The sequence below is a fragment of the Myodes glareolus genome, chromosome 4 (assembly GCF_982192425.1).
Source record: "Myodes glareolus chromosome 4, mMyoGla1.1, whole genome shotgun sequence".
NCBI classification, from domain to species: Eukaryota; Metazoa; Chordata; class Mammalia; order Rodentia; family Cricetidae; genus Myodes; species Myodes glareolus.
This window is the reverse complement of record NC_142029.1, coordinates 74,469,675-74,492,720: the sequence shown is the minus strand read 5'-3', so window position 1 is coordinate 74,492,720 and position 23,046 is coordinate 74,469,675. Positions and strand designations below refer to the sequence as shown.

The 23,046-nt window shown below is 49.2% G+C and overlaps 1 protein-coding gene across 1 annotated transcript in view; it reads right to left on the bottom strand.

Annotated features, from left to right (window-relative positions):
• Positions 1–5,274: 5,274 nt before the first annotated feature.
• Dscaml1 (DS cell adhesion molecule like 1) overlaps positions 5,275–23,046 on the bottom strand; it is a 331,942-nt gene continuing 314,170 nt past the window's right edge. The window contains exons 21-33 of the mRNA XM_048417297.3: positions 17,864–18,017; positions 16,209–16,326; positions 15,746–15,909; positions 15,388–15,486; positions 14,595–14,783; positions 13,738–14,025; positions 11,771–11,926; positions 9,291–9,321; positions 8,990–9,108; positions 8,596–8,748; positions 7,476–7,670; positions 6,645–6,956; positions 5,275–6,282 (exon numbers count right to left, since the gene is read on the bottom strand). Of these exons, the coding sequence (XP_048273254.3) occupies positions 5,807–6,282; positions 6,645–6,956; positions 7,476–7,670; positions 8,596–8,748; positions 8,990–9,108; positions 9,291–9,321; positions 11,771–11,926; positions 13,738–14,025; positions 14,595–14,783; positions 15,388–15,486; positions 15,746–15,909; positions 16,209–16,326; positions 17,864–18,017 (2,454 nt within the window). The 3' untranslated portion in view covers positions 5,275–5,806. The remainder of the gene's footprint in view (positions 6,283–6,644; positions 6,957–7,475; positions 7,671–8,595; positions 8,749–8,989; positions 9,109–9,290; positions 9,322–11,770; positions 11,927–13,737; positions 14,026–14,594; positions 14,784–15,387; positions 15,487–15,745; positions 15,910–16,208; positions 16,327–17,863; positions 18,018–23,046) is intronic.

Genomic DNA, 23,046 nt, shown 5'->3' with positions numbered 1-23,046 from the left:
TCCAATTAAATGTTTTTCTTTGTAAGAGTTGCCATGGTCTTGGTGTTCCTTCATGGCAATAGAAACCCTGACTAAGATAGTCCCCAAGCTGCCAGCGGCTTTGCCATCTTCTTCACTGGAATCCCACTGGGGAGAGCAGGGGTAACTAGGAAAGTGTTTATGGACTAGACATGAAGTCAACATGCCTCACTTCTGCCACATTCTGCCTGTCGGCACACGGGCTTGCAGCTCCATCTAGAAGTGGAGGGAGCCTGGAACTGTAGTCACATGCAGAACTGTCACTTCTTAGTCACTTTTTCCCAGTTCCTCCTCCTCTTCCTCTCCCTCCTCCTTCCTCCTCCTCTTCCTCTCCCTCCTCCTTCTTCTTTGCCTTTTCTCCTCCTCCTCCTCCTCCTCCTCCTCCTCCTTTTCTTCTTGAGGCAAGGTCTACGTAGCATATACTAGCCTCGAACTCCCTAAATACTTGGAGATGACCTTAAACTGCTTCTCCCGTTGTCTTCTCCAAAGCACTAGGATTATGGCTAGGCATCTCCACTATGCTCAGCTGCCTCTGCCAATTGTATCCTTGAGGGTAGAAAGATGAGCACAGGGCCTTTGTGTTTCTAATGTCTGGCTCAATATTGCTTGAAGTGTTCAGGGTCTTTGGTTCATGAATATATACTTGGGGCTAGCAAGATGGTTCAGTGGGTAAAGACACTGACTGCCAAGCCTAACCATATAAATTTAATCCCCAGAGAGAATCAATTCCTGCAAGTTGTCCTTTGACCTTTAGTGTGTGTGAGTGTGTGTATATGCATGCTCTCTCTCACACACAGACATTTAAAAACATGTAAAAAATGCTTGGATATCATTTTGTTTGTTAAAAATACAGATATCGGAGACTGGAAAGATTACTCAATGGTTAAGACCAGTTGCTGCTCTTGCAGAAGACCCAGGTACAATTTCTAGCACTCCCAGAGTAGCTCAGACATATGTAACTATAATTTCAGGAAATTTGACACCCTCCTTTGACCTCTGTGAGTACAAAGCATCCAGGTGATGTACATACAAATGTGTAGGCAAACACTCATATGCATTAAAAAAATCTTAAAGATACAGATGTTCCTGGAGGTATGGCTCAGTAGTAGAATACTTGCCCAGCACTGTGACAGGAACAAGACAAGTCACAACGGATTTCACCAGTGGTCCTTGTTTAGCCAGTACGGGTGGCACTCAAGATGCTGAAATGGAGAAACAGAATGAGTTCAAGGCCAGTTTGGGCTACCTGTGAGGTCCAGGCTAGCCTGGGTTACAAAATGAGATCCAGTCTAAAACAAACATCTCCCAGTCAATCAAACAACTAAACAACAACACTGGTGGAAAACGGTTTGACAGTTTCTCAAAAAGTGAAATGTACAATTGTTATATAACTCAAAAAAATTCTTCTAATCATAAGTTCAAGAGAACAGAAAGCAAGATCCAGATACTCACACACCCATGTCCCTAGCAGTGTTATCCATAATGCTCGAAAGGTGTGCACATCCACAGATAAGAGATGGACCAACCGTGGTGAATGCATATGATGGAATATGCCTCATCCTTAAATAATAATGAATTTCTGACATAAGGTATGACAGGGATGGAGAGATGGCTCAGTGGGTCAAAACGCCCGCTCCAAGCCTGATGGTAAGTTCAACCTTGGGGATTCACATGGTGGAAGAAGAAAGCTGACTTTTGTCAGTTGTCCTCCGATTTCCATTTGTACACCCTGGCACGTATGTGCGTGCCTCACATGGGTACACCTGTAGACGCACACACATGTACACTCAATAATTGTAAAAAAATTGTCATATGTTGTCATCAATTTCTCATCTTCTTGCTCCAAAAAGCACAGGTATAGTGGCTCCCACTTCAGCAGTTAGCAGGCTGAGGAAAGAGCATTGAGGCTTTAAGGCCAGCCTGGGCTATATAGAGAGAAAACTTGTCTCTAGCCAAACAAAACAAAACAAAAACAAAAACACAGCCGCAAAAGATGCAACATGGCCAGGTGTGCTGGGTGCTCGCCTGATTTTATGCACTTGGCAGGTGAAGGCAGAAGGATTTCTACCACAAGTTCTAGGCCAGCCTGTTCAAGCCAGCCAGTGCTCCACAGAAATATCCCGTCTCAAAATACCAACCAACCAACCAACCAAAACAAACAAGTAAAAATACAACATGGCTGAAACCTGAAGATATTATTCTATGTAAAATAAGCTAGCTATTACATGACAGATATTGAATAACTGCCCTCATGTGAGGTCCCCCAAGCAATCAAACCTATAAGGTAGAAAGTTCTAGAAGAGGAGACGGACAGTTGCATAGTTAAGTGGATATACTCAATGCTGCTCAATTGTCTGTTTAAAAATACTTAAAATGGAAAATTTTGTGGTATGTACTTTTACCACAATAAAAATACAAATTCCTGGCCTAATGCCAACAAGCACTGATTTGACTGGATGGTGAGATGCTGGCCTCTGTGGTTGCTAGCCAGGTCTTCCAGAGACTCTATTGTGCAGCTAAGTTTGAGCCCCACTAGTCTAGCTCTGGTTGTGGGCAGACACTGGGTGGTCTCTCTGACTGCCTTCTGGAGGGGACTTCCCAAACTTCTGTGCGTATCTGCACTCTCGGCACATTGCCAAGAGTGCACAGCCTCAGAGTTACAGTCGGTGACTCCAGGGTGGGGCCTGAGGAGTCACATTGCTTGCTTCTAGGACTGGTGAGGCTGTTGGTCTTTGAACCACATTTTGAAGATGAAGGCCCTCAAGGTAGCTTTGCTTGCAGGGTACAAAGGAGATATCCAGAAAGGATGGATAGACATTTAAGGTCATTGATCCAGGTCTTCATTTTGCTGAAGAAAAAATGACAAGGGGTAGGGCTTTGGGGGATCCGGGTGTGTTTCTAACAGGCAGCCTTGCATCAGCCAGTCACATGGTGTGGTTCAGCATTATCAGCAAGTAAACCCGATTCTCCCTTCTCTTCTCTTTCTCTTCCTTCTCTTCCTCCGCCTCCTTCTCTTCCTCCTCCTCTTCCTCTCCATTTCTTTTCTTCCTCTGCTTCTTTCTCCTCCTCTTCTAATCTTCCTTTTCCTCTGCCTTCCCATTTGTGACAGGGCCTCACATATCCCATGCTGGCCTCAAACTCCCTGTGTAGTCACGGGTAATCTTAAACTTCTGACTCCACCTCCTGAGAACTGGGATTACGAGCATGCACCTTCATAGCTGGTTCATGTGGTGCTGCAGACTGAACCTGGGCCTCCACATGTGCTAGGTATGCAGCTACTGACTGATTTATTCTCTGGCCTGGCCTGTCTGAATTTCCAGACCTTGTGAGTCTTAGTAAGGGGCCAGCTCAGTTGCACAGGCTTTAACTGGCTCCTGTTTTTCTTCCCATTGTCCCTCTCATCCTTTCTTAACCTACAGAGTCCTCCTCGGGCCCTGAGCCTCCTCCAGCAGCCTCCCAGGCTGATCCGTACCCTTCTACCACTGACTGTGTCTCTCCACAGAGAAGCGTGCTGTGCTCCTCATCCTATCCAGCCTGCATCAAGGCTCATCTGACCAGACGGCTCAGTATCCACTGCTTACCTGCTTCAGCCTGTTTGCTCACAGGCTGGATTCTTCTAATGGCAGCATCGTCACGGCAGAGCTGAACTTGGAATATAAACAGTGGAACACTGGGTAGTGTGACTCAGTGGCCAAGAGCCAGAACTAAAGAGTCTGTTTAGCCTCATTGTGGTCACTTCCTGAAAGAGTTTCCTAAGCCCTGAGGGCCTAGCTTTCTTGTCTGTCAGATGGAAATACTGACATGTCTCCTAAATCAGCAATGAGATTAGGAGACAATGTGATGAATGCCTTCTGCTTAGCTCCTGTCCCCCACACCACAGGGCATTCTCAGGACAATGTCCCCTTTGCAGTTCCTCGGATGGTGGCTCTGTTTCCTGACTACTATGGACTCTGAGGAGTTAGTTTTTCATGAGTGTGTTCTGCCTGGAGCTAGGTCTGATTTGTATTTGTTTCCCACTGTTCAGAAAGCAGAGGTGCGTGTGTACGCTCACTAAGTCAATTCTCGGCAGTTTCTAGGTTTGATTATTGTGTCTGCAGTTCCAGACATGACCTGCAGATGGTGCACATAGTCACGGGAGGTGTCAGGTTCTGAGCTGGCACCAGGGCCTTGGTTTTCACCACTGTTAGCCAGTTCTCGGGGATCTGTTTAGGTGGAGGGGCTGAGCTGGGCACTGCTCTATGAACTTAGCCTATACTCCTTCCCTTACCTGTTAATATGGTTGTTCATATTAATTCCTGGACATGCCACATAAACTAGGTAGGGTTTCTCTGGGCCCAGGCTGTTTGGTGTGACCTGCCTGCTTGCTGCACTATCCTCCTCTCTCTGTGCCACCTGTTGGTCCCTTATCAGTCCTGTTATCTTCAGAAACAGCAGGTCTCAGACCCACCCTCCTTCCATATCCGCAGCCCTGTGTCCCCGGGGCTGGTCACACACAGGGCTGGCCACGGTGCAGGAGCACTCCGTGCTCTCATCTGCGACACTTCCCTTCCTCTGCTGCTCCAAACCTTTGTGGCCATGGAGGGAGGTCATGGGCCTAGGATGGACCGTGTCACCAGAAATGCTGTTACTGTATACCTAAATCCTCTATGTGACAGTTGTCTTTCTCTCTGGTGTCTGAGTTGCTGACTCCTTCCAAACCTGGTGTTGTTGCTCTTCTGTTCTGAGCCTACGGATATGCTGTTTCCTCTGTCTTTGAGCCCCTTTTTGCCCTCTGACCTCCAGCTATGACCACACCTTGCCCTACATCAGCCCAGAGCTTTGAGTTCTGCCTGGATCCCCAAGTAGTATATATATTCACTTGTACATGGTGTGTAACTGTGCACTGGTGGTTCACGCAGCTACACTTCCCTAGCTACTCTGGCTCTTCTGGAAGAGAATCCAGGGGACTCCCATCACCTGCTCTAGGCTTCCCAGAAACATTCCCTGACTGCCTCATTGCAGGGGCTCCATGCCCATTCTGTCTGTAGACAAGAAAACTGGCTCAGAGGGCTTTAGGCACTTGCTCAAAGTCACGAAGCTGGTTGCCTCTTAGAACCCAGCATGGATCTGAGAACAAAAGGCACGCTCCATGGATGCACCCTTGCTAACAGCGAACCTTTAGAAAAGCTTCCAGCACAGGGTCAAAGCCCAGACCTGGGACAGAGGCCTCTCCGCCCGCCCCACTGGCCTTTGCCAGATGGGAAAAAAGCCACCACGTAGAAACATAACCTTTATTGCACACGGCGCTGGGTCTTTTTTCATAGAAAAAGGTATTAACACATAAGCATCTGCAAATTGAAGCAACTCCTGGTTTTCTCGGAACAGTAAAATCGCATGCAGTGTCTCTGAGCTGGGATTTCGGTCCGTGTCAAAATCACCTAGTTGGGAGGGGGTGAGTAGGAGGGCCAAAAAAAAAAAAAATCGCTGTCTTTGTGCCTCTGACTCAAAAGAAGGTGAGAGAAATATATAGATATATAGATTGTTGCAGTGTCCCATTCTGCCTATATATGTATATATCTCTCCACACGTATTTCATGGGGTGGAGGATTTGACTTGTTTTGTGCCCTGGCTTCATGGAGAAGAAGAAAATAGTTTCATTTGTACAAAAGAGTCCTATGTACAAGTGTTCATGACTTGGGGTTTCCGTCTGTGAGTTTAATATAAATAATTCAGGAAACAGCCACGTTGGTGTGTGAGGCTGGAGGTGCAGAGATCCCAGTGTGGAGCCCTTCTCCTGAGGCCAGCACTCCTACACCAGGGTGTAGGATTTGGAGTAGGCTCCAGTCCCCTGTTTCTGAGATCGCCCTACCCCTGGGGTGCTCATTTCAAGTAGCGAGTCCCTGGAACCCCCCATTTTGGTGTGTGGGCCTCCAGCCCTCGGAGGTTCAGTGCTGGGGGCTGGTGGGGCAGCACTAGGGGCAGGAGGAGGCTCACTGGGGGTTGGACCAGGTGCTGGGGGTGCCGTGCCAGCTGGGGGTGCCGGCATAGCCAGAGTCCTCTGAGGTAAGGTGGCCGTAGAGGTGGCAGCAGGGGCCCCTGGATGGGGGAGGCCCAAGGGCTTGCTAGCAGGGTCCAGAGTGAGGTGCCGGGCTTGGGTGTGGTAGGCTCGAGGCAGATTCCTCATGGAGGCCTCTCGGGGTGGGACCACAGGGCAGGGCTCCCGCCCGTCTGCCTTTCGGAAGAAGGCCTCCGACTTGTTGTACAGCGGCAGGTTGCAGTAGTCGCCTGGAATCACAGAGGCAGAGGATGTGAGAGTCACAAGCCTGGGGACACACTCGATCCCTGCCTACCCTCACCAGATTAAGAGGATTGCCACTCTGTAACAAGCCCCTCCTATATGTCAGTCCTGTATGTGTATGTGACTTTTTTTTTTTCAGTGCAAAGGAGATAGTATATCCAGATAGAAAGTTAAGATCAGAGAGGTTAAGTGACAAATATGAAGAAGTTGAACATGGTTCCGAGCTGTTCTCAAGCCTTTGCTCTTGCATTATTGTCAGGGAACCAGGGTAGGCTGGCAGGATAAGATCTCGATAGGGCTTGTGTGGCTAGGGAGCAGGGTCCAGAACAGATGCGGGCTGGGTACTCACTCTTGTTGGCTCGGTGAGGGATGGGCACAGCCACGTTCTTGCCCCGGTCAGCATCCTGGGGCTTGGGTGGAGAGGCGGTGAAGCGGCAGATGCCGGGCTCCGAGGGTGTGCTCATGGATGTCATACTGTCGGCGTTCTCGTTGGTGCCGGTGGTCATCTGGTCAGAGGAGCTATCTGAGATGAAGCATTCCGTGATTTCAAACTTGGCGTGTTGCAGTTGTTCCTCCAGCTTGGCGTGCTCGTAGGCTCGGGCCAGCTCCTCGTAGGTGGAGGAAGCGCTCTCAGTGGACACCATGCTGTTCCGTCCTTTGTCTGGGGACACGGAAGGGGTGGAGTTGAGAGGAGAGGAGTATTGGAATGGCACCATCCCTGTTTCCAGCAGCCATTTGAAAGTCTGGCCATGAGGACGCCGTTCGCCCTGGGGAGGGGGGCACGGGAGGGGGGAGGCGGGAGAGTGGCAGTGGTGATGGTGGTGTGCTAAGTGAGATCATTGGCTAATGAAGAACAGAATATTTCTCAGTCTTAAAAAAAAAAGGCAACCACTCCCTGTAATACCAGCTCTTTCTTTAACAAATGTTCAGTGCACTATTGTTTTTCCCTAATATGTTTTCGGGGAGATGAAAATAAAACCATTGACCAAGCACAGTCAAGTACTCCCTGGCCCCCCTCCCCAGCCCTCAGTACACAGGGAGTCAGTGAATAGCTAGGAAGGCAAGTGGTATGGATGTTAGACAACAGGCTAAATAAAGGAATTGGGAAAAAGGAAAGTGGGTAATGACTGAGGAGACCTGGAGGGGGATGGATGGGATGCAGGCAGGTCCCTAGACACACCTGTGTCTTGGGACAGACTGGCACTGTAACTGTCGCTCTCAGTGACAGTCACGCCATGCTGAGAACCCACAGTGCGCCAGTCGGAGGTGAGGGTTCGGGCAGGGGTGGAGGCCTGGCACTTGGTCAAGGTCCACTGGCTTGAGTACCGGTTCCGGGTGCTGTGGGCTGATTTCACGTTCTTCCTGGACACTGGGTCTACACAGAGGGAGGCAAGAAATAGCAACCTCCAACTGAGGGCACTTAGGCACAGGCAGCTGGCACTTAGCACAAAGAACAGTGGGAAGAAAAGGTAGTGGCAGAAGCAGTCATAGAGGCTCACCCGGGAGTGCTGGCCATGCAGCTTTCCTGAACACGTGTAGGAGTAGTGGGTGGCAGTGTTTTCCCCACCCCTCCCCAGCATTTCCTTTCACATGGGAAAGAATGGGATGCTCTGTTCTGTGGCCTGCTAGCTGTCATCCCCTAGCTCCTTGATGTAGCCCTTCCTTGTGTCTGGAGTCACTATGACAGAAAGTCCTGGGACAGCAGCAAGACCCAACTTTTGCCTCAGATTTCTAGGTAAGGAAACTAAGAGCCAGAGAGACAAGGTTAGCAATGCCCAAGGTCATTTATAGCTAGGACGTCTGCAGTCGAGGCCTCCAGACTTAACTCCAGAGCCTTGTCTGCTCTTCTACCCCATTCCATTGTATGTGTTTGCTTTCTCTCTCTAAAAATGTATGTGTATGTATGTGTTCATGTGTGTGTGTGTGTGTGTGTGTGTGTGTGTGTGTGTGTGTGTAAGTCAGAGAGTGATGTCTGTTGTTATCCACCTGCCTGGTCTTTTGAGCTAGGGTCTCTTGCTGAAACTGGAGCTTATAAATTTGGCTAGGCTGGCTGGGCAGTGAGTTCTATGGATATGCCTGCTTCTGCATCCTAAGAGCTGGCGTTACAGATGTGTATCTCTGTCCTTGGCTTTTTATATCGGAAACGGGCTTTTGCAGAGGCACTTGACTGACTGAGTCGGCTCCCTAGCCCTCTTTTCCTTTCATTCATGTTTTAAAAATCAAAACTCTACCCCATGCTGAGTGACCCCCATCCCCTGCCCCACCTCCCATAGGACTGCCTCTTTGCGATTAATGCATACTGGTTCCTGGCCGGATGTCTGACATGTCGATGAGGGGTCCTGTGCTCTGGATGAGGGCTGGGTGGTGCAGAGAGACACCAGTGCAGAAGCTCTGTGGGTTGACCGCTTGGCTGAACTCAGCGTCGGTTACGGGGATGGTGGCCTTGTCATCTCCTGAAGGGAGAAAGAAATCACCTGAAGTAGTCCTCCAGGTTTTCTTTGTGTTTATCGGTGCTGAATACCAGATCCAGAGAGGCCAGCAGCTCTCTCCGTTGGCCCTTGGGAAGAGCTACAGTGAATTCCAGGGCTGCTGAGTGGGCCGGCGGCAGCTAGATCCCTGGCACGGCCATGGGGCTTGCATTGACCTCTGTGGGCTGTGGCTTTTGGGGAAGCACGCCTAGAACAGGTCACTCACCCAGCTGCTTGATGCCCTCCTTGTCCTCAATGAGCAGCTGAACTCTGGGGATGTCAATGTGGAGCCGTGGACCCTGGGGCGGCCCTTTCACAGGGGTGTCAAAGCTTCGATTGTTCTTGCTACAGAGAAAGGAAAGGAAGTGGGTGGCTCGGGAGTCAAAGAAGGTTGGGGCAAGGAACTTTTCAGAGCAAAGGGACATTAGAGACCTCTTTGGGTGGTTCCAATAATAAGGGAATTGAGGGATCAGGATGGGGGGATCAGGGGGAGGGGAGCAAAGAGAAAGCAGCTAAATGACACTGACCTTATCAGCATTTCTGCCAAACTCTTTGCATCTGCAAAACAATAGAGAGAGGTAGCTGGGTGAGAATGGAGTTCAAGCAGGACAGAAAGAGCCACGTGATGAAGTAGGGACAGTGTCTAAAATGGCAATGGTCTACGGAGTGGAAGGAGCAAGATAAAGACCCACAAGACAGCAATGATAAGATTTCACTGTTCCCAGTTTGGTGTTGGCTTAGGTCTGGCTACCTTTTTTTAGTCGCCCCCCCCCAGATCCTCCCCAGCCCCCCATCTAATAAGAGCTCTTTCTATGCCTAGACTGAACAAGTTATCTCTCCATAGAGAATGGGGCTTTGCATCTCACTGGGACTCTTAGGTGATGATACTGGAGGAGAGGGGAATCAAAGGGTTTATCTAATGTATCAGAGCACAGAAGAAGCTAAAAATGATCTGTCAAAGTGGAGAGAGTGGTACACCTGCATCCAACCATCCATCTACCTAACTGTCCATCCAACCATCCACCCAGTCATCAATCAAAGGATAACCAGCCTACAGTTTACAACCCTAGTGAAGCTAGAAACCTCTTCCAGAAACAGATGGAAGCTGATGCAGAGATCCACAACTGAGCACTGGGCCCAGCTCCCAGAGCACAAACCAAGTGAGGGAGGAGCGACAATATGAACAAAGAGGTTAAGGCCATGATGGGGAAATCCACATATCAGTTGACCCGAGTTAGTAGTAGATCACTGACTCTAGACTGACAAATGGGGAACCTTCATAGGATTGAACCAGGCCTCCTGAGTACAGGTGGCAGTGGTGTGGCTTGGGCAGTGTATGAGGACACTGGCAGTGGGACCAGGATCTAACTCTAATGCATGAACTGACTTTGTGGAGCCCATTCTCTATGGAGAGATACCTTGCTCAGCCTAGGCAGGGAGGGGGTGAGGGCATTGGTCCTGCCTCAACAAGGTGATGGGACAGTCTTAGCTGACTTCCCAGGGGAGGCCTTACCCTCTCTGAGGAGCAGATTAGGGGTGGGATGGGGAAAGGGAGGAATGGGAGGAGAAGAGGGAGGGGGAACTGGGATTGGAAAACAAAGAAATAAAATTTAAAAAGAAAACAAAAAAGAAAAAATATTCATCCATCTATCCATCTATCCATCCATGGATTCAACTATCAGTGCATCCAACTGTTTTTTTGTTTTGTTTTGTTTTTTGAGACAGGCATAAATTCTGAACTGTTCTCAAACTTGAACTCCCTTTGAAGCTGAGGATAATCTTAAATTTCTGATCCTCCTGCCCAAGCCTCCCAAGTGCTAGGTTTTACTGGTGTATACTATCATGCCTAGCTTCTGCAGTTCTGAGGATCAAACCCCAGCGCACATGCATGCGAGGTAAGCATTTTTTCCCACTGATCTATAGCCCCAGGATCCTCATCTAATTATTTAACTATCTACCCAAACAACACCCCAACTATTGACTCATCTACGCAACAATGCATCCAACATCCAACCTCCTTTCCATTTTTACATCCAACTAGCCATACCACTATGCAACCACCCATTCAACTATTTATATAATTATCCCACCATCCAGCTATTCTTCTATCCAGCTATATGGATGGGTATACCATGCATCAAATTGTTACCTATTATCTGTGAAAATACCCATCCTCCCGTCCACCGAACCAATCAACGATTTATGTATCCAAACCGTCATTAAACCATTTATCCATCCATTCTTGTATTTAGAAATTTTTATATCAACCATATATGTTCATTCATCTAACTATCTAAGGACTCATTCACACAGCTATTCACTGAATGATCCATTCTTCCCTCCCCTCTGATCCCAAATGCCATGCAGAGGTTAGTAATTCCCTCTTCTGTGCTACTGCTGTCTCCTGGCTTCTCCCATTAAGCAGTGAGCTCTATAAGAATATGGCTTGCCACTTCTTCACCTTACATCTCTATCCTTCAGTAGTATCTGCTCTGCATGAGACTCAAATATTTTTCCAAGGAGTGAGCAAGCATATGAAGTAGCTAGTAGGTGCTAGATACTGTGCTAGGTCCTGGGACAACTAAGAAACACCAGATTCATTTATGCCAGACTATGGTGTTAAGTGTTGGAAGGGGACAATATTCAAAATATTTCACATTTGACACAATATGTAAACTTCCTGGCTAGGAATTGAGAAGAGTTTTAGAGAGATGTATTTGCTAATGATATGGAACTATTTGCATATGTTAATAACCAATATGGCTTTACCAGTGTGGACCTGTATAAACGTCAGCCCTAGTTTGCAGGCACAAAATCCTGGGGCTATAAAAGGAGAAAGCTATGAACAACTAAGGAGATTTAAGAAGGTTTGCGTGGCAGGGCTTCCTTTTAGGGGACACACGCTCTGGTCTCCTGCCCAGGTTGTTCTGTGGTCCACTGAAGGGTGGCCGGTATGACTGGGCGTCACCACCCTCTCTCCCTGAAAGCTGGTAGAGAAGTCCCTCACCTCGGAGCCTCTTCAGCCGTTTCTCCTTCCTCTTCTTCCGTACAACAAAGAGCAGGGCCACCCCTAGGGTGGCCAGGATGACAGGGCAGCCGATGGTGAACAGCTTCTTCACATCATCCCCTTCACCTTGAGCAGACTTGATGGGTGGGATGGTGCCTGAGTGGGGGAGAGAAAAGACTCAGGGGGTGCTGTGAATCTCATATGTGGGGAAGCCTGTTGTCCTTGGTCGCTGACCCCCCACCTTCCAGTCCAGAGCTGTAATTCTCTGCTTCTCTGAGTCAGAATTCAGGACAATGTTCCATCAGGACATCCGGGAGCAGTTACATAGCTTTTATGTTTTATTAATGACTTTCTGGTTCTGTTCTAGAATTTTCCTGATCCTCTCTCAGGATTATTTTTTCTGTATGGTGAGGTTTAATGTATAATCCTACGGTATGGAGGGGTGGCGGGTAGGAAGTGTTGATGGGATTACATCCCACATCCATTAGGTATTGGGGGAACAAAACAAGGAGATCAGTCAGGAGGAATCGTGGAGTAGGGGTAGATTCTGCTGAAGAATCTTCTCCTGATGAAGAGTAACTCCTTCATCTCCCCCATCATCTCTCTCTGTCTCTGTTGATACGGGAGAATTGTCTGTATTCTGTCAATCATTTTAATAAAACGCTGATTGGCCAGGCAGGCAGTATAGGCGGGAAAGCCAGACAGGAAGTATTGGTGGAGCAAAGAGACTGGGAGTATTCTGGAAGCAGAGCTCCCTCAGCACTCCTGCGCAAACCACCGAAGAGGCAGCATGTAACTTGCCCAGCTGAGAAAGGTACGGAGCCAATGTGGCTAATGTAGATAAAGATAATGGGGTAACATAAGTTATAAGAGTTAACAAGAAGCCTGACCTAATGGGCCAATCAGTTTATAACCTTATGGAGTCCTGTGTGTGATTTTCTTTGGGGCCTGCCTGCTGGGGGGTACTGGGCGGGACAGATACCCCAACAAGCTGGCCCTCATGTAACACTCTGTTGCTCCTACCACAAGCAGCATTTGTATCCCTGGGTGCCTGCAGGAAGGCAATGACAGACTCTATCCAAATAACGCTCTACAAAACCCTGATCCTTAATCCTTATCTGTTTTCCAAGCTGTGCTTAAGAGTCATCTTCTACTTGAAGACTTTCTTATTGGGGCCTATCTCCTGAAGACTGTTTTTGTTCTATTTTCTTAGTATGTAGGTAGACTTAACTTAGCTTGTGACAATTAACACCTAAGAGTTTAACTTTTTTTCTCCAATGAGTGTGTGTGTGTGTGTGTGTGTGTAAAGCATCCTCATGTAGTAGACATCAGTTAGGTGGTCACCTATGCTCTTGTATATATTTCCCAGACTTCCTTGCAGTTAGCGTAGGGTCACGTGATTATTTGGAACAACAGAGGGTGAAAAAGAAGTGATGATTTTTTTTTCTTAACTAGAGCAAAGACCTGGGTTTAGTCCCCAACACATGAACACATGCATGTCCCTTGAAGGCAGTTAAAAATTAATGTGCCTTTTTTCTTGCAGAAAGGGCCATGTCTGAGATGATATAGCTAACAGGTTGTAGCCAATCAGCTCTCTCAGGACTTTATTAGAACAAGAGAATCTTCACTGGGTGGAGGAGCCACTAGCCTCTCGGTATTTGCTACTGCAGAACAGGCTGACTATCTGCTAGCAGAGTCCTCAGAGGGCAGGGCCTCAGTTCCATCTTGGCTTACCTCTCCCACTCTACCTCCCTGAAGCAATGGACAGCAAGAACTGCATCTTTAAAGACTTCTCTGCCTCTCAGGCCTGGCTGCCAGTAGATCTGCCCACTACCCACTGGCTACCAATCAGCTCGTCTCTCTGTCTTGCTCCTTAGCCCTCTACCCTGGGTTTATTCCTGTCTGTTTCTATTTGCTCATCTCTTTAGGTACCTTAGAGCTGTCCCATCCCATCCTTTCCAACTTACTGCCATCGTAGTCCAGGGTGGCAAACTGGGCAGTCTCGTTGCCACAGCCAGCGCTGTTGCAAGCCCTCATGCGGAGCTCGTACCACGTGGCCTCTCGAAGCTCTGTCAGAAACACCTCTGTGGAGCTGTTGGCCCGGATGCCCTGCCAGGCCCAGGTCCCCTTGGGCCGGTACTCCAGGACAATGGTTGTAATGGGGCAGCCCCCATTGTTCCAGCCCTGCAGGTTAAGCCGAGCATGTGTGGAGTTGATATGGGTGAAGAGGTGTTGGTCTTTGCTGAAGGAAGGTTCTGGGGGACCGGAAGGAGAGAGATAGGTTAGGGGACCTGGAAAGAAGAGATCCATCATCTATCTGGGATGGCTTTTCTTGGGGCAGCTGAGGCTGCAGCAGGGTACCCCAGGAGTGGGGAAATGAGAGGAGGAAAGGCCCTAGAGTGGGGAGTCCCAGCACTGAAGGTGAGAGGCGGGAGGAAGGAAGAGTGTCAACCCTCTGACCCTCCCGGTAAGGAAGTAGAATCTCTTAATCATGGGTAGCCCAGGCTGGTCTCTAACTCTCTCTCTAGACAAAGATGACCTTGATTTTCTGATTCTCCTGTTTCCACCTCCACGTGCCAGGATTACAGTTTATGTGGAGCTGGGGACTGAACTGGGTGCTCGTGCCTGCTAGTCCCCCCCCCCCCTGGTCCAGACCAGTTTCTCTTGGTGATGGGAACAAGGCTGAGCCTCCTCCCTCTAGTCCCCTATGCTCTTGGCTCCTCTTCCCAGTGATAGCCATTCTCTGCCCCCTACTGTGGGCCCACTATCCCACCCACCTCCCTCCTGAGCCCTGTTCCCCTTTGCCACCCTGTCCCAGCCTCACCCCGCCCGTGAGTCTTGGCCTCGATGATCTCGCTGATGCGCCCAGAGCCCACACTGTTCTTGGCTGCCAGCTTCACCTTGTACCACGTGCCGCACTTGAGGCTGTCCAGCTTGAAGGAGCGCTCGCTGGAGCTGATGAACACATCCTTCCACTCCTCACTGTTATCCACTGAGTATTGCAGCACGAAGCCTGCAGGAGGGGTTGGCTCAAGTGGGCAAAGCAGAGAAGGGCAGGGCAACAGAAACCCAGCCTGGACTCCAGCAGAGGGCAGAGGGGAGGGCATATGCAAATGAGATGCAAAGCTGGAGGCCTTCTGTTTCAGTGCTGGGTGAGTTTGGGTCCCTCCTTAGCTCTCGCATTAGGATTAGAGAGCTGGCGACCTAAGACACTGATCTATGAGGGGCGGGGAGTGTGACCAACAGTGTCCCCATTTGGGAAGAGCTTTCTTGAAGTACACTCTTAGCCCCACCTCAGGCGATTGAACCCTGAGCTGCATCCTTACAGGACCTCTGCTGAGTCACACACACTCTTGTTTGAGAGGCACTGACGTCATGTTTGTCTGCTTTGAAAGACTGAGAAACCTAGGCCCGGACAGGAAAGCACTTTCGATGTGCTCCGATCCCAGATGGAGGGGGTGGGAGTACTTTCCATGTGCACCCGAGTACCTCCTGTTCTGAATCACCCTCCTGATCTTCCCTCGGGATTGCGAGACCAAGTATAGAAATAGGTAAAGCTCTTCTCTTGCCCTGGGACTCCAGAATTTCCTCTCCTCTCCCTCCAGACTTCTCCTTACCTCTGATAGAGCTGCCCCCATTGTCCCCTGGAATCCAGGTCAGAGTGATGGAAGAGGCCGAGGTTTTGGAGACAGTGAGGCGGGGCTGGTCCGGGGGAACTGTGAGAAAAAGCCACCAGCTGTCAGTGGAAAAGGTTAATCCCGTGGCCATGATGGAGGGACTGAGGGCCATGACAGGGAGGACTGGCCCTTCCATATCCCTTCCTGTTACTCCTCCCTCCTCTCCTTTCCCACCTTGGTTCCAACAAGGTCTAACTCCCGACACCCGGGGTTGGCTTTCTTGGTCATTTGGTCTCTTGAATAGGACAGAATTCCTGTTTCTGTTGCCACTCAAACCACCTGCCTTGCAGAGTCTCACCTTGCACCAGCAGGTTGACGATGATGGTGTCAAAGCCCCCGGTGTTGGTGGCCGTGCACGTGTAATAGCCCGAGTCTTCCGCCTTCACGGCACGAAGCAGCAGTGTGCCGTTTGTGTGGATGAGCCGGTGTCCATCCAAGGACGTGGGAATTGCTGATTCTTCACTGCCAGACGAGGAGGGGGTATGGGTTATGGCACACACTCCCTAGGGCTGGGGCCCTCCCCGCAGTGTGGGGACAAATAGAAGAGGGGGCAGGAGGAGGTCTACAGAGGATCTGGGGTTCTTGGGCCTTTGTTCAGGACTCCCCAGGAATTTCCAGTGATTCCCAGGAAGTTTATCGACTGGGGGAGGGGCAAACTCGGCTGGACAGTGTCACATGACCTGTAGAACTGCCACGGGGGCAGAGGGATGCCAAGCAGCCTTCCATTCCACAGGAGCCGCACCATCCATCCTGTCGCGTACCTGTCCTTGGTCCACTTCACAGCTGGGGCTGGGTCTCCCACGGAATTGCAAGGCAGCCGGACATCTTTCATCCAGGGTGTTGTTACAGTGCCTCCGAAGGAGATGATCTTTGCCGGGGCTAGAGCAAGGAGAACATGAGGGTCACCCTGCTTTTTAACCCTTCCCGTTTCCCTAGCCCTTTTCACAGGGCTCCCCACATTAACAATGCAAGTCAGGGGAGACTGTTTGATAAACGGGTGAAGATGGTCCTGTGACAAAATGCGGCCAGTGTGCCAGGGCTCAGGAGAAGAACAGTCAGGACCTGGCGTCTGCCGGTTTTGGGGGAGATGGTGTGTGACGAGACCTCCCAGGATTCCAGGCCATGTAAGTCATGATGGTGTTCTAGCAGGGACAAGGCAAGCTGGATAAGAGAGGCTGTGTGTACATAGGTGTACACATATGTACTTATTTGAGTTTATATAAGAGTGCTGGAGGTGCAGTGGTGTTCATGAAATGCTTGTGTACGTATTGCAGTGTGTTGTATTTAATGCCCACAGGGGCAGGGGCAGACTTCTACCAATAGCTCAGGCCCTAGGGCCTTGTCCTGGGAAGAAGGCAGACTTTAAGCTCCTTCCCTTCTGAAGAAGGTGAAATCTGGAGACGGGGCAGGGTTGGTGGTGTCCTGAGGAGGATGAGGGGAAGTGAGGATGCTGGAACGGCTGTGTACGAGGGGCTCTAACTCGTAGCTACAAGGGCCAGCTCAGCACATCTCAACAGTCTCGGAAGGTCAGGCCACACAGTCGGATAGGCTGCTGACAGCACCTGAAGGTTGCAGGTGTGAGCCCTTGGCTTACCACAGACCCTCAGCTGGACACTTGCTGGCTCTGCCTCTGTGGCCAACAGGGGGCTGCTTTCATCCCAGAGAGTGGGGCTGGGTCAAGGCAGGCCAGTACTGAGACCCTAGCCTAGAGAATCAGGTGAGCGTAAGCTTGACTGGGAAGGGATGGGACAGAGGGAGAGGCCAGGAGACCAGAGACACTGGTAGACTTGACGTCCTCTAGTGTTAGTTCTAATACCCCTGGGCCAAGGAGGAAACAGCCGTAGTTCCACTGTGTGACTGATCCTGGGGTTTGGGTTGGGGTCTTAGAGCTGTCGTTCTCTTAAAAGTACAGGAGTTCCTACAGACGATGCCGTTCCTTTCGTCCAGATCAGAGATGGGCCAGGCCTCCCCTGAGATAGTCTTGTTCTCTATTGGTGGATAAAGGAGCATTGCCAGAGAGAACCTTCTGCCTGCTGTTTCTGGTTGCATCATGAGACTCTCTCAGGAGTCCCGAAGGCCCCGTGGAGCATCAATGAATTCTACACCCCGAGAAGCCCCTCTTCCAGGAGCTGAGTGCTAAGACCAAGGTCTCAAGTTGGGGGAGACTTTGCATCGTGGCTACGGTGCCTCTGTGAGAGTGGGCCGAAGGTAGCCTGTTGTGTGACTTTCCTAGAGTCAGGGGGCAGCAGAGGCCTATTCTTTGGCCCATGCAGAAGGGAGACTAGCGGCCAGCTTCTCACAGCCACAGTCACAGGTAGTGGGGAGGGGACATAGCCCTGCTTGGGAAGAACCAGAATTCTGCAAAGAAGCTTCTGGAAGTTTCTAAAAAACCCTGTTCCAGGTCCAGGCCTCTCACCCTTGCCAGCAGGCTCGATGGTGACCTTCTCGCTGCTGTTCCCCCTGCCTGCAGAGGTGACCGCGGCCACCCACAGCAGGTACTGCTGTCCCCGGTTCAGGTGGGCGATCCTGTAGAAGAGCTGCTCTGGGCTCGTCTCGTACTCGCTGGGAGCCTGTGGGGCGGAGGCAATGCCACAGTATAAAACAGATGCCAGGCCTTGGACCCCAGCCTGTCATTGTCCTCGGTGCCTTGGGCTGGAGCCAGGACTCTGTTCAGCGTGCTTTTTCCCAGCCTGAGAATGGCGGTGGACAGCATCTGTGCTGGGCTCAGCCCTGGCAGCTGATGGTGCCAGTCCCGCAGCATTTCTGGGTCAACCTCGGTTTACCTGTCTGAGTTCTATAGGCCTTTGCAGCTACCCAACAGGTATGGGTATTTTGAGTGAATGACGAGGGGCAGTCAGAAAAATGAGGGTGAGGGACTTGGGGTCCCAGGAAAACCACATGCAAAGAAAGGTTCTGTGGAGAAGTCAAATGACTGCCTTTGCCTCGCTAAGGCTGCAGCCAGTCCTGCAGTCTGTCCCCTGCTCAGCCACCTCCCAGCCCTGCCACCTAATTACACTCTTTCCTTCCCAGGAAGGGGTAGAGTGGCAGCAGCGAGAGTCTTACTGGGCACACTTTATTAACGATTATTAGTGGTATAGATCACCATATATATTTGTAGGTTACAGAAATCTATAACATTTTTTTTTAACCAAATGACAGTTTTGACAAGTTGCCAACAAAACAATATCAGATCCCAGTGGTTTTACCAGTTGCTTTGATGAAAAGATTATGTTGCCTTGGAAACCAGAGGCTCAGATATTGAAATGAATTTGAGAAGGCGCTTTTGATAAGCGCTAGTTTGTAGACCTCCCGTCAGCCTCTTCCCTGGCATCGGCCGGATGGGGCTGACTTTCATTTTATTTTATTTTTTTTTGGCCAGCCGCAGGGAATGGGGGAGAGGATAGCGCTAGGGCCCCTCTGAGATCAGGGCGCAAGTCCAAGGAGGGGGAACAGTCCCTGGAACAGATGGGGGCCCTGAGGCCAGAGAGAGCTGGTAATTAGTTATCTCCGCAGTCGTGAGCTCTTGTACACAGGCTCGCTTGCACATGGCTGTGTGGATGCACACATGTGCCGAGAGATGGATGCCACCGAGGGACATTCTTCATGGCCAGTGGGAAAGCTGAGGAGCCCAACGACTTGTGACAGGAAAAAAAAAAGAAATCTCCTGTTTTGGATTCAGATCCTCTGAAGGAAAATGTTGGGAGAAGGTTTGTGCACCCTCATACTGGGCACAGATCTCTTGGCAGCATTCTGCCTGCCTTCCTGGGGGCCGGGGTGTAATGCTGAGTCTAACCTTGAACACAATCCCTGCTGGGGACAGGTGCAGAGACACTTTGAGCCCTTTAAGCTAGGGCACCTGGGGACTGGTACAGTTCATACCAGTCCATAGCCGTAGGAGTGTGAGATGGCTTTAGTGTCTGCTGTCCTTACCAGGCCTGTAACCCATGTGGCGAGAGACCCCCACCCCTACAGGGGCCTTAGTTCTTTTGCAAATTGAGAATCCTACAATCTTGCCTGCTCGGGGCTGTGTGTCATCCTCAGGCAAGGACTACACAATTATTTGAAAATCAGAAAGCAGTTCCTTGGGCTTGTTTCCTGTGGGTGTAGAGGTGTCTGTGTGTGTATGTGTGTATGTACATGTGTGCTTGTGTGTACATGCATGCATGTATGAATAGATGTTGGGTGCATGTGCTTGTGTGTCACTGTGTACTTGAGAATACGTTTGTGTTCACACAGGGCAGGAAGTTTGTCTTTCCCTTGAAGATCTTTTCGTGTTTTTTTGTGTGTGTTTGAGTGTGTGCATCTGCATGTCTGTGTATCTGTGCGTTTGTGTGGGAGTATGTGAGTGTGTGGGAGGTCAGAAGCCAATACTTGATATTTTTCTCTCAGAAGTGATTTACATTTTTATTTGCTTGTGTTTTGTTTTCTCTCTCACTCTCTCACAGGGTCTGTCACCGGGACCTCGAACTCAGAGATCTGCCTGTCTCTGCCTCCTGAGGGCTAAACTTGTGTTTCTTGTGTGACTAACAGGAGGTGCTTTATCCTCTGAGCCATCTCCCCAAGCCCTGGCTTTTGTGTTTAGAGACAGGGTTACACTCTCCAGCCTGGAACACAGGTTACACAGACAGGCCTGGAACCATGATGGGGCCAAAGTAGGCCTCAAATTGATGGTGAACTTCCAGTCTCAGCCTTCTCTGAGCTAGGACTATAGGTATTGAACCTCCATATCTGTAGATATATCAGCATCTTACCAAGATTCCAATACCTTCCCTTTAATTTGGTCTCTCTACAAATTCCTTGAAATTATTTTAAAACCATAGTTTTGTATCTCCTAAGTAAGACTTGATGGATAAGAAATTAAAGAAAAAAACTATAATACAAAAAAAACCCAACAGGCAAACAATTATATGTCTTTCTAATTATAGAGGCAAAAAACAAAAGTAAAAATGATTGATAAATTCAAATTCTCTAAAAAAGAAATGTTATCATACATCAAGACAAATTCAAAAGGCATGCATTGGTGGCTACTTGTACTTTATACAATAGAAAATCATTATTGTCCTTAATATGTGAAGAGCACTTACAAATCAATAAGAAAAGTGCAAGCAACCCAAATAGCAAGAATGAACACAGGATATGAATTCAAAGTGACTCAGAGAAAAAGACAACCAATACATATTTGCAAGTGAGCAACCTAATAGCAATCAAAGAAAGAAAATTTGAAATAAGACGACTGAAGTCTAAGGGGCAAAAATGAGAACAAAACCCACAGCAAATCTGAAATCAGCACAAGCTCAGGAGCCTGGGCGCTCTGTGGCACATAAATATGCCTTCAAGCTGCAGGAAAGCGACCTGTCCGCGTGAGTGCAAAGTCGCTGTGGCCGGGGTTGCCACATGTCCCTGAATGCTCCACAAAGCAAGTCCACAGGAGTATTATTTATAAGGGCGAAAGTGAAGCGATACTTAGAGGTGGAAGGGAGGCCTTGTGAAATATGTCATGCATAATGACCACACAAGACTGTGTGTTTGGACATTGGACAGGCTGGAGAAGAAGCTCATTTGGTAGACTGCTTGTGTAGTGTGTACAAAGCCTTGGTTACAAAGCTGTGTAAATTCTCTCTCTGTGTCACACGCATGTCATCGCAGCACTTGGGAGGTGGAGAAATCAAACTAACTTTCTTTCTTTCTTTCTTTCTTTCTTTCTTTCTTTCTTTCTTTCTTCCTCCTCCTCCTCCTCCTTCTCCTTCTTTTTTTGAGACAGGATTCCTCTGTGTAGCCCTAGCTATCTTGGAACTCACTTTGTAGACCAGGCTGTCCTTAAACTCAGAGACCTACCTGCCTCTGCCCCCTGAGTGCTAGAATTAAAGACGCGGTGATACCAAAAACTTAAGATCTTGCTTAGAGCCTGGGATACATGATATCCTGTCAACACCACCCCCTAAAAAACTGTCAAGAAAAAAAAAACTCCCATGACCCCCACAAAAGAATACAGAAAAGAACTCTCACAAATGATGTGGAAAAGATTATATAACATGTAAACTTTTATTTTAATGTAATGTAAAAAAACCCCCACTCCAATCCCATAATACACATGTAGAGTAGAGACCAGAAGCCTAGGCTCACTGTGGTGTAGCCTGCTTGTTCTATCAGCACTGGGGAGCTGGAGGCAGGGAGACCAGAAGTCCAAAGTCTTACTGGGCTACATAGGGAGTTTGAGGTCAGCCTAGGCTACGTGAGGCCCTGTCTCAAAACCTCCTTCAAAAGCTGGAGGGCTGTTATCAAAATACCATCAGTGCTCTTGCTGAGGGAGCAAGCACAGTAATGTATGCTTCCTTTTTCACCCTTTTCTGCACTTCGTGGGGTTTCTTATAGCACTTATATATGTGCCATGTTGTGCTGTGTGCTTGGAGGCCATAGGACAGATTTCAGGAAACTGTCCTCCTTCACTGTGGGTTCTGGTAATCTAACCCAGGTTGCCAGGCTCTCAAGGCAATCCCCTTAACACATTGTACCATCTTTCTGGCCCTACCACTCACTTATTTGTTTTATGTATTTATCTATGCACTGTGCAAATGCATGTGTGCACATGTAGATATCAGGGGACAACTCGTAGACTAGAAGCTGCTTCTCTCCATCCTTGGTTTCTGGGGACTGAGCTCAGCTTATCAGGCTTGGGGGCAAGCGCCTTTACCCGCTGAAACATCTCGTTGGCTCTGGCTATGATTTTTGTAAACAGAGAAATGTAGACACTGGAATGAAGTATTTGGTAGAGTAACACCCTGTCTGATGCGGTTTTGACTGCCCCCAGCCATTCACTGCAAGGTGTGCATCTGTGTGCACATGTTTAAAGGCACACACCAGTGTGTATGAGCACATCCAGTCTCATGGCTGCCTGCGTCTAAGCCCACGATGGCACCACAATCTCATGGTCTCACATGTCTCTGCGTGTGAGCATGTCCTCTTCTCTAGCACCCTACCAGAACTCCTCTTGTACATGAGTGCTAACACGGTCACTTGGCGTGTGGACTATACTGTGCAGAATGATAGTACTATCCATGGTGGCTTTCCCTGGGGACCTCACTGAGCTCAGCACATCTACCTCCCCTCACTCCCCAGTCTCCCCATGTACTTAGTGAAGTTCTCATTACTCTACGTAGACCTTGTGTGATATACCCATGTGGAAGTTTCCCCCGAAAGAGGGGGTTCTCATAGCTCAGGACACAAAGAGGCTGGAATAACAGTCTCTGCGATATTTGGGATCATGAATGCCCCGTGTGGTACTATTGGAAGACTGTAGAACTTTTAAGAGGTGGGACCTAGTTGGAGGAAGTTAAGTCATTGGGAGCATGTTTTTACTGTCTCTCATCTTTGAGACAGGTCTTGCTATTTAGGCTGGAATGAAGGTCTCTGCTTTGCCTCCCAGTCATGTGCACCTGTGGTAGTTTGAATGTAATTGGCTCCCATAATCTCAAAGGGAGGGGCACTATTAAGAGGTGTGGCTTTGTTGGAGTGGGTATGGCCTTGTTGGAGGAAGCCTGTCACTGTAGGGGAGGGCTTTGAGGTTTCCTGCGCTCAGGATAAAGCCCAGGCCCTAGTCAG